Raw genomic sequence first — 16,150 nt, forward strand, 5'->3', positions numbered from 1 at the left:
AATTGGTGATTAATCACTTTGAGTCTTTTATTATCTCTTCAACAAATCAATGCCACTTGTAAGCAGGTACCCGATCCCAAAGTCCTTATAATCACTCTGCCCCTCACAATTTTTAAGCACCAAAGATATCAAAGCAGCATCATCCGTCTGGGGTCACACCTGAGGTTCATTGACTCATGCCAAGGAAATCAAGGATGCAGAAGTGAGTTTAAGAGCAGCAGTTTAATAGGCAAAAGAGAAAAGCTCCCTTGTGCAGAGGGAAGGGGTTCCGAGTGGACCTCCCCACTCGTGGGGAGATGCAGTTGGTTTTATAGATGAGTTTGAGGAGGCGGTGTCTGATTTACATATGGTGCAACGGATTGGTTGGGTTAGGTGTGTCATTTACATAGTGAAGCTGGCCGCCCCACCCTAATCTTTTATTATGCAGATGGTTATCTACCTGCCCAGCACCATGCTGCCTGTTCCCTGATTGCACACAAGTGACAAAGAAAAGGCAAGATGGAGCCTCCATGAGGAACAGGCTTTGCCCTCAGGTGCCTTTTCCTATCGGCACAGCTGCCGGCATTCCCCTGTGCAAGCTTCTGGCTGCTTTTCTATATCTGCAGCTTGATATTTCAGGCTGCTCTTTGTTAGAAAAAAAATGATTTGGGGGCTGCTTTTTATCAAAAGGGAAACTTTATTGAGGACTCTCTTACCCTCATTATCTGATTATCTGTCTAAATAATTTCATTTGAGTTCCTGTATCAATATTGCACCAGCCAGTGAGTCCTCCAACCAGCATCCCATCCTAACTTACCTCTGGGAAGAGTTTTAACAATGCACGGCTACAGCACGCCAGGACCGATACTCAGCAGCTGCCCAACGACTGAGCTTTCTCCAAATCCTGGGTTCAAGTTTCCTTCTCTAGGAACTGGAATTGTCTATCTTAAATTGGTTTTCCAAACTCTGAGACAGAGTTGTGAGCAGAAGGTTTATTGGAGGAATGCTTGCAGAACAGAGACCTGTAAGCACATGAGGACTGTGCAGTGGGAAAAGCCATCAGGTCACAATTGAGGATTTGCCTGATCCTGTGGGGAGCTCTGGAGCTGGGGGGTGCATTTTAGAATGGTGCCAAATTGAAGAGAGACAGGCTTTTGTAGCCCACATCCCTCAGTCACTGCCCACAAGCCATCCCTAGGGGGGGGCGTGTATTGCCTCTAAGGGCAAATCTCAGTGAGGATCCAGCTGTTAGTTTCAGCGAGGGTCAGCAGCCAGGTGAGATGGTGAGATGGTGAGATGGTGAGATGGGATGGGTACATCAGCCCTGAAGAGGGTATCCGGGGAGAATAACATAATAGTCACCTTTCCCTGTGTGTTAGGGGTAGGTGTGGGGGCTGGAGCATGGGGGGAAGGAGGAGACAGAGAAGAAAGAACATGCAGGGCCTTGAAAGAGAGGCAGAGCAAGTTCCACCTGACAGCATAGGAAATAGAAAATCGCTGATAGATTGGATCAAGGGTTATTCTAGTCACGACATGCTAGGTGATTGGAGGGAACAGAATTTGGGTCCAGATAGGCCAGCTCAGGGGCCCTTGCAGCAACACAGACTGAAGGTTAGGGCCAGACCAGGTAATAGAACTGGATCTGAAAGAAGAGACAAATATGTGAAGTAGTCACAGAATGCGGTGATGAAAGAGGGGGGTGTTAGTGCAACAGATGGGCAGCCCAAGATAAATTAGGATCCGGTTATACAAAATACTGATGCAGGTTTTTATAGATGTTGGGTCTGTGGTGATAGTGAAACATTTATGTAAATGAAACTTTTTCCCTGTTTGAAGAAATAGGACAAATCTATATGAGCAGCTAGATCTGGAGAAACTGATATTGAAGCAAAAAGATCGTAACTAAATCCACGAACATACACGAGACTTTTTTTTATTTGTTTTGTTTGTGAGACAGGGTTTCACTCTGTCACACAGGCTGGAGTGCAGTGGCGGGATCATGGCCCTGGTCTCAATCAGTCAAGTCTCCTCCAACTCTCTCTCTCTCTCTTTTTTTTTTTTTTTTTGACACGGAGTCTCGCTCTGTCCTCCACAGTGGTGCAATCTTGGCTCACTGCAGCCTCAACCTTCCAGGCTCAAGTGATTCTCCCACCTTAGCCTCCTGAGTAGATGGGACTACAGATGCATGCCACCATGCCTGGCTAATTTTTCTCTTTTTGTAGAGTTGGGGTTTTGCTATGTTGCCCAGGCTGGTCCTTGAACTCCTGGGCTCAAGCAATTCACCCACCTCAGCCTCCCAAAATGCTGGGACTACACCCAGCCCATATATGAGACTTCTACTAGGGACAGTGGAGGAACGTGGGGCCGAGTAACCTTAGAAAATGCTTCTTTAGAAGAATAGGAAGTTAACAATAATATGTTATATCGTTTTAAATAGCTACAAGGAGGATATTGAATGTTCCCAATACAGAGAAATACTAAAAATTTGAGATGATAGATATGCTAATTACCCTGATCTGATCACTATACATTATATATGTTACATCACTATGTGTCCCATATATATGTACAATTATTATTTGTCAACTAAAAAAAATTTTTGGCAGGTGCACTGGCTCATGACTGTAATCCCAGCGCTTTGGGAGGCTGAGGTGGGTGGATCACCTGAGGTCGGGAGTTTGAGACAAGCCTGACCAACATGGAGAAACCATCTCTACTAAAAATACAAAATTAGTTGGGCATGGTGGTGCATGCCTGTAGTCCCAGCTACACAGGAGGCTGAGGCAGGAGAATCGCTTGAATCCTGGAGGCCGAGGTTGCAGTGAGCTGAGATCGCGCCATTGCACTCCAGCCTGGGCAAGAGTGAAACTCCGTCTCAGAAAAAAAAAAAAAAAAAAAAAATTTAAGAGTACAGAGATGAAGAAACATCAGAGAAAATGAGTAACATTCCTCAGGCAATGTCTGCCCATTGCCTGATGTAAAAGTGGGACCTTTTGATCCTTCATTTCACTGCCTTCCTCTTGCTGTACACCGGCTTCTAATCCTCCCTTCTCCCATGCGTATCTCTTGCCATAGACAATTCCAGCTCCTCCTCACCTTCCTGGTGGCAACCCTCCTTGCTCTGCTCTTTGAGCAATGCCACATCTTCCTGATGGTGCACTGATGACCTGAGCCGCATTCCCCACTCACATTCCTGAAGGCAAGGAGAGTTGTTTAATAAACCAGGCACACATGAAGTCTTCCAAACCACCACCTTTATCTGTCATATTCTGCTGCCTGGACATTCTTTATCTAGCAAGACCATAGTTACTTAACACGATGCAATTGCTAATTTGTGGGAAGGAGATATTGGATACCAAATTATGAATTGGGTGTCTAATCAAGGCTGGAAAATTTAAATTTGATGTTTGAAACTCTAGCAAAAAGGTTTGAGAGTTATCCAAATATTTACATCTGGGGTTTCTTGCTTTCTGTTTTTGTTTTCACCATGGTATATTTTAATTTTTGTTTTATTTGAGAAGCCAAAGAATATACAATTTGTGTTACCATCGGCACCGCAAGCCTGGTTTTCCCTGTGCTGGAAGGAGCTCTGTGGATGGGGTCTATTTCTAGATCTGTCCTGAAATTCTGTAAGCTAAATACTCTTTTTTTTTTTTTTTTTTTGATTCTCACTCTTTGCTTGAAAAATATGAACTCCCTAATTTAAGAGTATGCTGACAAATTACAGACAGTATGTATAAGGTACAATATATGGATAGGAAATAACAAGTATTGTGGGGCCCAATTTAGATTACTTGAACTTCATTATCATAGGGCTTGTTGGGACATGGTTTAAGCATATTGCCAGTTTCTGACTCCAAAAAGCCTGAAACCAACAGATAATTCTCATTGTTGATTAACATGTAAAGTGTAAATTGCTCCTATGATCCATTGCCTGGATTAGAAAGTGATGTTAATCTCTGGAAAACTTTAGAGCATATGATAGGAGTGGAGCTGTAAATTAGGAACATTTACATAGTCCAGGAGGGCAGTATGAAGCAACTCCAAAATTGAGGTGAAAGGGAGTTTTGCACAAGTAGAACCAAAATGGGCCTATTGTGAAATAAAAAGCCCGACGTTACTGTCACAATCAGACCACCATAGGAGAAAATGTGCCCAGTGGCCTACAGACGACCTCGACTCTTTTTTTCATTCTGGCAACAGAGAAACAAGATTGGCTTGCCACGCTTACAGATAGCTCTCTGTAGTGGTTTAGAGTGAAAATCGTCCTGATTGTCCTTGGAGAGGACATCTGATAGAGCTGCTATCATGATGTGGAAACACGTAAACCACCCAACCTGTATTGTCTCCTTGATTTAACAGAATTGACCAGCTGGGTGCCATTTGATATTTGAAATGAGATAAATTCCATGAAATTAATTATAAAATATTTCTATATTGACTGATTTTTTCATCTGACACAAAATCCAAAAGAACCGAAGGAAATAACAATTAAAATTCTCTCTCCTCTATCCCAAATGCTACCTGTTTTTCTTCTCCAAAAGCAACTATAATCAGTTTCTTGTCAATGACTCCGGAGATATTCTATGTATGTTAATTTCTAGAAATTCAGTAGTCATGCTGCCATCATTTTGTCATCAATGAGAATGTACTATAAACATTGGTTTTCTTCCTGATATTCCCCCCCCAATGACAAAGATAGAAACTTTTTATGGATTTTTTTTCCCTTAACAAAATGTCGTACATCTACATCAGTACATAAAGGGCCTGTTTTTTCTCTATTTTTTTGGGCGGGGGGATGGAGTCTCACTCTGTCCCCCAGGCTGGAGTGCAGTGGCGCCATCTCGGCTCACTGCAACTTCCGCCTCCTGGGTGCAAGCGATACTCCTGCCTCAGCCTCCCGAGTAGCTGGGATTTACAGGCACCTGCCACCACACCCGGCTAATTTTTGTATTTTTAGTCGAGACGGGGTTTCACCATGTTGGTCAGGCTGGTCTCAAACTCCTGACCTCAGGTGATCCACCCACCTCGGCCTCCGGAAGTGCTGGGATTACAGGTATGAGCCACCGCACCCAGCTGTCTTTTCTCTTTTAAAGCCTAAACATTACTTCATTATTTAGACATTTCCAATGTTTTGCTATTACAAATACTTACTGTCACTTTCTAACATGTAAAATGTAATTGGGCCAGTTTCTCTTTCCACTTGAGTCGTTTCTCCCCAAAACCTTGACTGTTCTTGCTAATTTTTATGTTCAAACTTTGAAGTCAACTTCTTTAGTTCTCACCCTCCCTCTTCCCCCAACGAAACATTCTGCAGCTATTTTTATTTGGATCTCATTAAATGTATTGGCGTGCACTAAATTTATATTAAATTCATAATTTGTTTAGGGAGTACTGGCATTGTCATTGCCCTTCCATTTTTGTGAGTCTCTCAACTATTTTCATATAGACCTTACACATTTCTTATTACACTTATTCCATGTTATTTGGATTTTTTGTTTGCTATTTTAAGTGGGGATATTTCACAATTTTGTCTTCTGACTGGGTATTATTTGTTTACATGAAAGTTCTTGATTTCTGTATATTAATTTTTGGCCTAGTCGATTTATGTCATTCTATTATTATCTTTAATAGTTGTTTGATTATTGTCTGTTTTTTGAGCATATAATCTAATAAACAGCAAATAAAAATTAACTTTACCTCATCCTTTTCCATCGTATACTTTTTTTGTTCATTGCCAGAACAGTGATAAATAGCAGGTGAAAGTAGACAACCTGGTCTTGTCCCTGATTTTTTAATGGAAATAGTTCTTTTTTAAAATTTGTTATTTTATTTTATTTTTTTGAGGTCGGGTCTTGCTCTTGCCACCCAGGCTGGGGTGCAGTGGTGCAATCTCAGCCCACTGCAACCTCTGCTTCCCGGGTTCAAGCAATTCTCCTGCCTCAGCCTCCGGAGTAGCTGGGATTACAGGAGCAAGCCACCGTGCCCAGCTAATTTTTGTATTTTTAGTAGAGACGAGATTTCACCATGTTGGCCAGGCTGGTCTCGGTCTCTTCACCTCGTGATCCACCCGCCTCGGCCTCCCAAAGTGTAGGGATTACAGGCGTGAGCCATCGTGTCTGGCCAGAAATAGTTCTAAAGCTTCCCCTTTATGCCCCAGGCTGACTTTACGATGAGGTATTTGATTCTTTAAGGACATATTTATGTTATTCAGAGTTTTTTCTTCAAAAATTACTTAATTTGTCCCTCCTTCCGTCCTTCCTTCCTTCCTTTCTTCCCTTTCTTTCTTTTTCCTTCTTCTTTTCTTCCCTCTGTGGCCCAGGCTGGAGTCTAGTCGGCTCACTGCAGACTCCCTGCGTCCGGCTCCCGTGAATCTCCTGCCCCGGCCTGCGGGCTGCCTGGGATTGCCGGCGCGCGCCGCCACTCCTGCCTGGTTTTTCTCCTTTGGCTGGAGGCGCGGTTTCGCCATGTTGGCCAGGCTGGTCTCCAGCTCCTGACCTCGACTAGTCTGCCCGCCTCGGCCTCCCGAGGTGCTGGGACTGCAGGCGGAGTCTCGCTCACTAGGTGCTCGGTGTTGCCCGGGCTGGAGTGCGGTGGCGTGGTCTTGGCTCGCTGCAGCCTCCGCCTCCCAGCCGCCTGCCTTGGCCTCCCAGGGTGCTGGGATTGCAGCCTCTGCCCGGCCGCCCCATCTGGAAGGTGGGGAGCGTCTCTGCCCGGCTGCCCATCGTCTGGGACGTGAGAAGCGCCTCTGCCCGGCCGCCCCCTCTGGGAAGAAGTGAGGAGCGCCTCTGCCCGGCCGCCCCATCTAGGATGTGGGGAGCGCCTCTGCCCGGCCGCCCCGTCTAGGAGGTCTACCACGGAGGCCAGACGCAATGTGGGGGTTGGACGTGATGGCTCACGCCTGTAGTCCCAGCACTCTGGGAGGCCGAGGTGGGTTGATCACTTGAGGCTAGGAATTCGAGACCAGCCTGGCCAACATGGTGAAACATACGAAAAATACAACAGACCGACCAACCGACCGACCAACCAACCCAGCGACAACAAAACAGGTCTACCCTGGAGTCATACTCTAATTTTTTCTATTTTCCTCCCTTTCTGATCCTTTATCCCACTTTTTCTTCCTCTTCTTTCTCCTACATTGTCAAATAGAGGATTGAGTTATTATCATTGATCCATACAAAGTCCCTCTCTCATTTATTTTCTTTAATTCCCACCCCCCATTTCTATTCCCCGTCTTCCCATGTGCAACCTTCCTAATATGTTTGATATGCATCTTTTTGTTTGTATGTATTTTTAGAAAATGTTTATTGTTTTGTGTGCAAAAAATAATTAGTAAAAAAAGAAATAATTTTAACATAGTCTGATTTCATAACTAAAGTTCTTAATCACTGTATTAAATAAAATAGTCTCTTTAACTTTAAAAAAAATTAATTTGTTAGCATTTTGAGAAAATAACATGCACATGTAATAGCAAAACATTGGAAATGTCTAAATAATGAAGTAACGTTTAAGCTTTAAAAGAGAAAAAACAGCAGGGTGCGGTGGCTCATACCTGTAATCCCAGCACTTTGGGAGGCGGAGGTGGGTGGATCACCTGAGGTCAGGAGTTTGAGACCAGCCTGACCAACATGGTGAAACCCCGTCTCTACTAAAAATACAAAAATTAGCCGGGCCCAGGAGAAAATCTCTGCACATGCCTATGATTTTTAAATACACATATATTAAAATATGCAAGGCAGTACACATATGATCATCCTAGCCTTCCAGGAATAACCCCCACTTCTCCATGGCCCTTCTGATGTTTGCTGTGTTTACTATTTTTCACTGCTATTCCTCAATAAGTTGGCCTATAGTATTTTCACTTAAATAATCTTTGTTGCTTTGGTAGCAGTGTTAATGTTATTTGCCAGCTATTTGCAAATATTGAATAGCTTGTGTTGGGGAGAGAGTAGGGTTGTGTTTCAAGCTAGACAATATTTCATTATGAGGTAGGATGGAGAGCATGTCTTGCTCTACTATTGACTACTCTAATCCAGGGTCTCTTCCTTCACCTTTGTCTTGTTGATAGACATCTTCCTGCAAATATGGTTTGTCAGCCTGATTTCTCATGCAGGCATCCTTCCTGATGTAAGAAATAGTAAGCTACATTCAGGAGAGTGTCTAATACCAACTGGTGTACCGAGGTCCATTACTGCAAACACAGTTTGAGGTAACACCTCCCAAGGGTATGGTTTCACCTTGGAGAAGGAGACTTTGCTTGCTTTTTCTGAGACGTGTCTTCATGAGCATCCTCTCTGCCTTTTTCCATACCCACACATTTGGGAGATCTTCTGTATATTTTGCGGTTTGGGTTTTCGACACCTCTAGTTTTAATTGAAGATAAATCAGAGATGATGCATATTTGTTCCTTGTTGCTTTGAAATGATTTTTGAGAGAGAAGGGGGTGAATGTCCCCTTTGTCACACCACTTTAGAACATTAAACCTCTTCCTGTTGCTTTTGATTATTTAACTGTGCTTCACAGGAAACAAATACAACCTCCAAAAGTCTGAGTTCACCGATTAGCTGGGAAGTGGAAATGCTAATGACAGCTGGTGTAATTCAAGAAATGATGGCACAGGATTTTCAGAGATTGTAACAATTTGTTCCCATCCACTTACCCTTGAGTTCTCCCACCTTCCATCCACGGTCGCTTCTCTTTTTACCATACTTTTTTTTTTGGCTTTGTTTTTTCTTACCTTTCTGGCTTTTAGTTGGATTGGACTGACCTTTAGTTGATAGGGTTTTTTTTCTTATTCCTTCTTTAATTCTTTTTGTTCTTTTAATGAATAGTGCTAAATTTTTAATTTACATTTACTTTCATATTTTTGTAACAAACTCCAAACATATTCATTATCACCATCTTCTCCCTGTTTTGTTTTTGGACAAGGTGTCACCGTATCACCCAGGCTGGAGTACAGTGGTGTGATCATAGCTCACTGCAGCCTCCACTTCCTGAGCCCAAGTCATCCTCCCACCTCAGCCTCCCGAGTAGCTAGGACCACAGGCAAGTGCTACCACACCTGGCTATTAAAAATTTTCTTTTTAGAGATAGGGTTTCCCTAAGCTGTCCAGGCTTCTCTCCTGGGTTCAAGGGATCCTCCTGCCTTGGCCTCCCAAAGTGCTGGGATTACAGCTGTGAGACACCACACTTGGCCATTCTTTTTTTTTAAAGAGATAGGGTCTTCGTATGTCTCTTCATAACACTTAAAGCTCACATAGTGCTTATATGTAGAGTGACCAGAGTTTTTCTGGGAGTGGTATCAATTTATGGAGATTTTCCAGGTGTAATAGCCTCACTTTTACTCTCAGTGGTATTCTGGTTTGAAGAATAAGTTGTCACCATTCTTTAACATTATATTGCCTGACATTATTTTACATCGCTTGTCTCCCTCATTAGAACATTAAGTTCCACGAGGATAGGACGTTTTTTGTTTGTCCACGACTCCCAAACCCTACACCAGTTTCTGGCACACATTGACCACTCTAGAAACATTTGCTGAATTGAATGGATGAAGAGAGTAGCACATGCCCCGTGGCATGTTTGAATTATTCCCTGAATTTCTCCCACCCAAGTTGTTACTATCTAAAATTTTAGTGCCCTTTGTAAACATGAAAAATTAGTTGTAATTGTTACTGTTTACATTCTAGGGTTGATTTTGGTTCACCAGTTTCTATGGTTTCTGTGATTTCTTAAATCCCAGGCCCTCACTTCGTTCGCATCCTTTTCCTTGCTGAAATGTGCCCCGCAGCAGATGCTTCAGTGAGGCTTCGGGCCTAGTTACCTCCTGTACTTTTCATATGTCTGAAAATCTCTCTCTCCCCTTCCATGTGAATGATGTTTCAAGTGGGTCTAATGGTCTCAATTCACTGCTTTCCTTCCACAATTTAAAGACGTTTTACTTTTTTTTTGAGAGAGAGTCTCACTCTGTTGCCCAGGCTGGAGTGCAATGGCACAATCTGGGCTCACTGCAAGCTCCGCCTCCCGGGTTCACGCCATTCTCCTGCCTCAGCCTCCCAAGTAGCTGGGACTACAGGCGCCCTCCACCACACCCGGCTAATTTTTTGTATTTTTAGTAGAGACTGGGTTTCACCGTGTTAGCCAGGATGGTCTCGATCTCCTGACCTCATGATCCACCCGCTTCGGCCCCACAAAGTGCTGGGATTACAGGCGTGAGCCACCGCGCCCGGCTATGCCTGGCTAATTTTTTGTATTTTTAGTAAAGACGGGGTTTCACCATATTAGCCAGGATGGTCTTGATCTCCTGACCTCGTGATCCGCCCGCCTCAGCCTCCCAAAGTGCTGGGATTACAGGCGTGAGCCACCACGCCCAGCCAAGACGTTACTATTTTCTAAGATACATCGTGGCTGAGGACAAATCTACGTTCAGGATAACTGTCGTTTCATTTTAAGTGACGTGTCCTTTCTTTCTGTCTTTTTTGTGTGTTTTTTTTTTGAGACAGAGTCTCGCTCAGTCGCCCAGGCTGGAGTGCAATGGCATGATCTCAGCTCATTGCAACCTCTGCCTCCCCAGTTCAAGAGATTCTCCAGTTTCAGCCTCCCGAATAGCTGGGATTACAGGCGCCCACCACCATGCCCGGCTAATTTTTGTGTTTTTAGTACAGACAAGCTTTCATCATGTTGGCCATGCTAGTCTTGAACTCCTGACCTCAGGTGATCCACCCGCCTTGGCCTCCCAAAGTGCTGGGATTACAGGCGTGAGCTACCACCCCTGGCCAACATGTCCTTTCTTTCAAGAGGTTTTCAAATTTTCTCTTTACCTAGCTGGAGATTCACTTTGACCTTTCTTGGTGCAAATGTATTGGTATATATCTGTCTGGCACTTGATACGTGTTAAGCAGAGGATGTATCTTTTTTCAATTCTAGAAAATTCTCAGCCATCTTTTTCTCCAAGCCATTATTTGGCTTTTCTACTATTTCCTTTAGTTTCTCCATATGGACTGCCTCTTTAACTGGAGTCTTTCAGTTTATCCTGTATCTCTTTTAACTTCTCTTACACGTTTACAAATATTTTCTCTCTCTGCTGTGCGGTCTCACTAAATTGCTTGCTACCTTCCAAATCACTCGTCACTTAATGTGTGCCCATCTAGAATTCATTCAGCTTCTATTTTTTTTCTGTCTCAATGATTATATGCTTCAAGTTCCTTTGCAGATTTTTTTTTTTTGAGACAGGGTCTTGCTCTATTGCCCAGGATAGAGTGCAGTGGCACGATCTTGGATCACTGCAACCTCCGCCTCCTGGGTTCAAGCAATTCTCCTCCCTCAGCCTCCCGAGTAGCTAGGATTACAGGTGCCTGCCACCACACCCAGCTAATTTTTGTATTTTTTTTAGTAGAGATGGGGTTTCACCATCTTGGCCAGGCTGGTCTTGAACTCGTGATCTCGTAATCCACCTGCCTCAGCTTCCCAAAGTGCTGGGATTACAGGCGTGAGCCACCGCACCTGGCCTACAGATTCTAAATATAATTATTATTTAAGTTTTGCCCTGTTGTTGGTATTTTAAAGGTGAATTCATTTTGCTCTTTGTTGAGTTTATTCTTTCTCCTTGAGAATTTTCCTCCCGTGCTTTGGATGTGTGTTTTGCAGAGGCGTCTTGAAGGAGTGCTCACGTTCTTTTTACTCCTCTCTCTCTCTCTCTGTATCTGGTCATTTTCCATTGTGTTCACCCATTCCTAGTCCAGAACCTGGCTTTCTGGGTGGCACTGGGCTGTCAGTGGATTAGAGACACTGCAGGTACAGACATGGCCCAGAAGTTAGCTGGCCCAGTGTGGTCTGCCTTCTCCTGCTACCATGTGTGTCTGGCTGGCTAATGTTTGCCATATCCTGTGGCATCCTCTGCAGCTGTTTTCAGTGGATTCTCACTGGTAGGTAAGCCTCACATCTCTGGTAGTGATCCTGGGTTGGTTTCCCTCTACAAATGGGGCATGATCAGTTGTCTTTACTCCATAGAGATTCCTCTTGTTCATGCACTCTCTTGCAACCCCCACTTCCCACCCTGCATCTATACTTTTGAAAATATATTTCATGTTATTTTTCTACTTGGAAACAGAGGGAAAATCCAAATTTTTAACTCACAGCACAATGTTTCTTGAATGACAGAAAAGTCTTCCAAGTGTGGAGCTACCGAAATGTCTTAATTAGAATTAATCTGTATTGAACCTCCCTTTTCTACTTCCTTAACACTACCCTTCATTTTTACCACTACCCTTTTTCAGCAAACAAGGGACTTCATTCCATTTTCAGCCTACTTGTATCCTGAAGCATCTGGCATAGTTAACACTCCTGTCTTCTCTTCAGCAGTAAATATGTAGTGAGTCTCTGTCACACGCTAGGAGCCAGGGAGACCAGTGTCAAGAGATGTCCTGGAACAAATGCCTTCTAAACTCAGATACAATTATTAGTGAATCCATGAAATGTTGAGAATGTTTCAAGCTGAGGGCAAACATGCGGAAAGACACATAGTTGAGAGGAAATTAGCCTAGAGGTATTTTAGTTTGGCTGGAGGCTGGAATTCAAGGTAGGTTAAGTCAAGAGACTAAACTCGAAAGGTAAGTAGGCACTGCTTAGGACTCCGTCAGCCGCATTAAACATTTAGATAATATTTTGAGGCCACATATCTTAGTGTATGTGGCCACTAAAATGCTTTAAGTAGGAAATTCAGATGAGCAGATTTGCATTTTAGAAAAAGGTGGATTCAAATTTTAAAAATATGTTGCAGGACAAATCTCGGAAGATGAGAACAGTGAGTAGGTTAATAAAGGAATTAATGGGGGTTCTGAACTAGGACTTTAATAGAAAAGACAGAGACAACTGTATGCATTTGTGATAAGTAATATGCCAAAAGATGAACTTGGGTTTCTGAATGAATAGTGGCTTTGTCCACTGAGATAGATAATACACAAGAATGAGCAGGGATGGAGGGAAAAGATGACAAGCTGAGTTTCAATTTACACATAATGAATTTTAAGGCATGGGGAGATATCCGATTGAAAATGACCAGAAGATCTTTGAGAGATCAGGAAAGAGATCCTAGTTCAAGCCACAAAGGAATAAATATTTTATCAGGATTTCTTACTTAGGTATCATTGATGGGCTTTAAGTTCTTGAGTCCCTGAAACTGTATGCACATTTTTGTGTGTGTGCAGGTCAATGTGCAGCGTGTCTAACTTATTTTCCCTCCTTCTCTTATTCCCCACCCCATGTTAAATATGACGGCTGTATTTTGCAAGTATCTTTATTCTTTTATTATTCATTTTATTTTCATATAAATTAACATCCTAGAAAAATTGAAATAGAAACACTAAATACAGTATTGCACATAGCGATCTTTGTTAAATGCCCTATTATTTCATTGGAGAATGGTAATATACACACTGGAGGGACTGAAGGGGACAGGAAGACTACAAAACAATAGAAAAAAACCCACTACTGTTTCTTTGCACTTAAACTACAAACTAAAAAGTAAGAGACCATACTTTACATAAATACAAACAATTATGATTTAGAACATTGTTTTTCTTAAGTTGCTTTCCATAATTGGTTTGCAAGAGCAATAAATTCTCCCCTTTATCCACAACTATAACTTGCAATGAAGATCATTAAAAGTAATGGAAACAAAAAAACCTAGCTCATACAAAATCATCACAATGCATTATGAGCTGACTCAAGTCATTATATGACTTCAGTAAAAAAAAAATGACCATCTTCTTTCACAAATATATAGTTATGGAGAGCAACCCAAGAGTTGGGAAAGCACTGATTATAAATGGTTCTTAAATTTTAAAATAGAAAATTTATACTTAGACATGAAACTGATACAAACAATTCACTAGAAATAACATTTTACCCATATGTCTAAATGCTGTGATGTGGAGTACTGGTTGTCAGTAGAAAGGAAAGTGTTTTTGCTGTGACGAGGAATATTCTCACAACAGTGAATTTTAGTTAATGTTTAGCATGTTCAGAATTAGTGCAGATACTGCCTCTTATACATGCTGTTTTGGTCTATCGGTATAATACCATAAACTTTTACAAAAAGAAAAGGTGTCAAATTCTCCACTGGTCTAGTACTTTTGCATTTTTATATGAATATACAGTAAAATTCAACAATTAGTGAACTGTCTAGAAAACAAAAAGATTATGCAAGAGGTGAAGAAGAAACATGAGCAGAATGACGGTAGTTTCCCTCCCACCCTCAGGTCAGCTGAATTTTGTGAAAGTCGTTGCAATGACTCATTTTCATTCTGCTTTTCCTTGTTCAAGTTTTCATGCTTATCTTTGCTTTCTGAAAACAAATACGCCAGATAAAAGTTTTAGTTAGAAAGAACTTTTAAAAATGGAAAGAGTTTAGAGTAGCCTAAAAAAGACCTTTTCATTTGGATCAAATTCTGTGGGACACGGTTAAAGGTCTACCAATCCATAAAGGAAAAAAATGTAAGTGGGATCTGTGTTACCTTTGAGCGCTTTTATCAAGACAAATCGCCAAATACTTTTGAGAAAAAAAAGTTTTAAAAATTTAACTTCTAACCAATATGAGAGGGTGTCAAACTCAACATTCTCATCCTCAATCTTACAAGCAAATACATAAATATGAAAACTGAAGTGGCTGCTTCACTTCGTGGTAAATGTACTCTAATCATCTTCTGTACTCCTAATAGCAAGATTGAGGTTCACTAATAAGTAACTATTCCTCCGCATTCAATACAGTTATAAGATTGAATCATCAGACAGGAGCAGAAAATAAGCTGAACTACCATGTAGGAGTTATCATTAGATAAGATCATTTTGATACCCAGAAACTGAAGGGACCATTGCTTCTAAATGAAGATATAATTCCTTTTTTAAAAAATAGGGCTATTTAGTTATATCCCAATTTGGGTTATTTTAATGTCTTTTCCCTTTAGACTACATTAGACTAATTTAATTTAGAATGGTCCTATCTTTTTTTTTTTTTTTTTTTTTTTTTTTTTTTTTTTTTTGAGACGAGTCTCGCTCTGTCACCCAGGCTGGAGTGCAGTGGCGCAATCTCGGCTCACTGCAAGCTCCGCCTCCCGGGTTCACGCCATTCTCCTGCCTCAGCCTCTCCGAGTAGCTGGGACTACAGGCGCCCACCACGACGCCCGGCTAATTTTTTGTATTTTTAGTGGAGACTGGGTTTCACCGTGGTCTCGATCTCCTGACCTCGTGATTCGCCCGCCTCGGCCTCCCAAAGTGCTGGGATTACAAGCTTGAGCCACCGCGCCCGGCCTAGAATGGTCCTATCTTAAGGCCTAACTCACCTTTTCATTTAAAACAGCATCATTTACTTACACTGTGGTACCAAGTGATAATCCCTCAAAACAGTCAACAAAACATCCTCAGTATCACAAGGAAAAGCCTTGTCATTTTAACCGAAGCCTTCCCTCCCAGGGTGGACAACCTGGCATTTTGTTTTAAAGTGGGGAGTGGGCAAGCAGGAAACTTAAATGAGCTTGTTAAACTCCATCTCTGGACTGACCACTCTCCAGCAGCCAACTCTGCCGAGCCATCTGTGGATATAAACGGGGTCTGGGCACCCTGGGCAAAGTGTCACACTGCTCTTGGCACTTCCCACCAAGTTTCAGATCCCAGTGGATCTAATCCAATTATAATGATCACTTGTGGCTCAAACACAGCCTCTGCCGTGATCTGTGTGTAACAAAGAAAGTGAAAGATGGTCTCCCCACCCTGCCAACATGCACATATCCACACAAATGCACAACCTCGGTAGATTCAGTAGATTTAATTTTTTTTTTTTTTTTTTTTTTTTTTTTTTTTTTTTTTTTTTGAGACAAAGTCTCACTCTGTTGCCAGGCTGGAGTGCAGTGATGCAATCTCGGCTCACTGCAACCTCCACCTCCCAGGTTCAAGCGATTCCTCTGCCTCAGCTTCCCAAGTAGCTGGGACTACAGACACACGCCACCATGCCGGGCTAATTGTTTGCATTTTAGTACAGACAGGGTTTCATCATGTTGGGCAGGATGGCCTCGATCTCCTGACCTCATAACCCACTCACCTCGGCCTCCCAAAGTGCTGGAATTACAGGCATGAGCCACCACCCCCAGCCCAATTCTTAAGTTTTGAATAATCAATA

At 42.4% G+C, this 16,150-nt stretch overlaps 1 protein-coding gene across 1 annotated transcript in view; it reads right to left on the minus strand.

The window, feature by feature from the left end:
- Nucleotides 1-13,259: 13,259 nt before the first annotated feature.
- Nucleotides 13,260-16,150, minus strand: part of FMN2 (formin 2) — a 395,593-nt gene continuing 392,702 nt past the window's right edge. The window contains 1 exon segment of the mRNA XM_030812620.1: nucleotides 13,260-14,323. Within this exon segment, the coding sequence (XP_030668480.1) occupies nucleotides 14,297-14,323 (27 nt within the window). The 3' untranslated portion in view covers nucleotides 13,260-14,296.

This window comes from Nomascus leucogenys, chromosome 5 (genome assembly GCF_006542625.1).
Source record: "Nomascus leucogenys isolate Asia chromosome 5, Asia_NLE_v1, whole genome shotgun sequence".
Lineage (NCBI taxonomy): Eukaryota > Metazoa > Chordata > Mammalia > Primates > Hylobatidae > Nomascus > Nomascus leucogenys.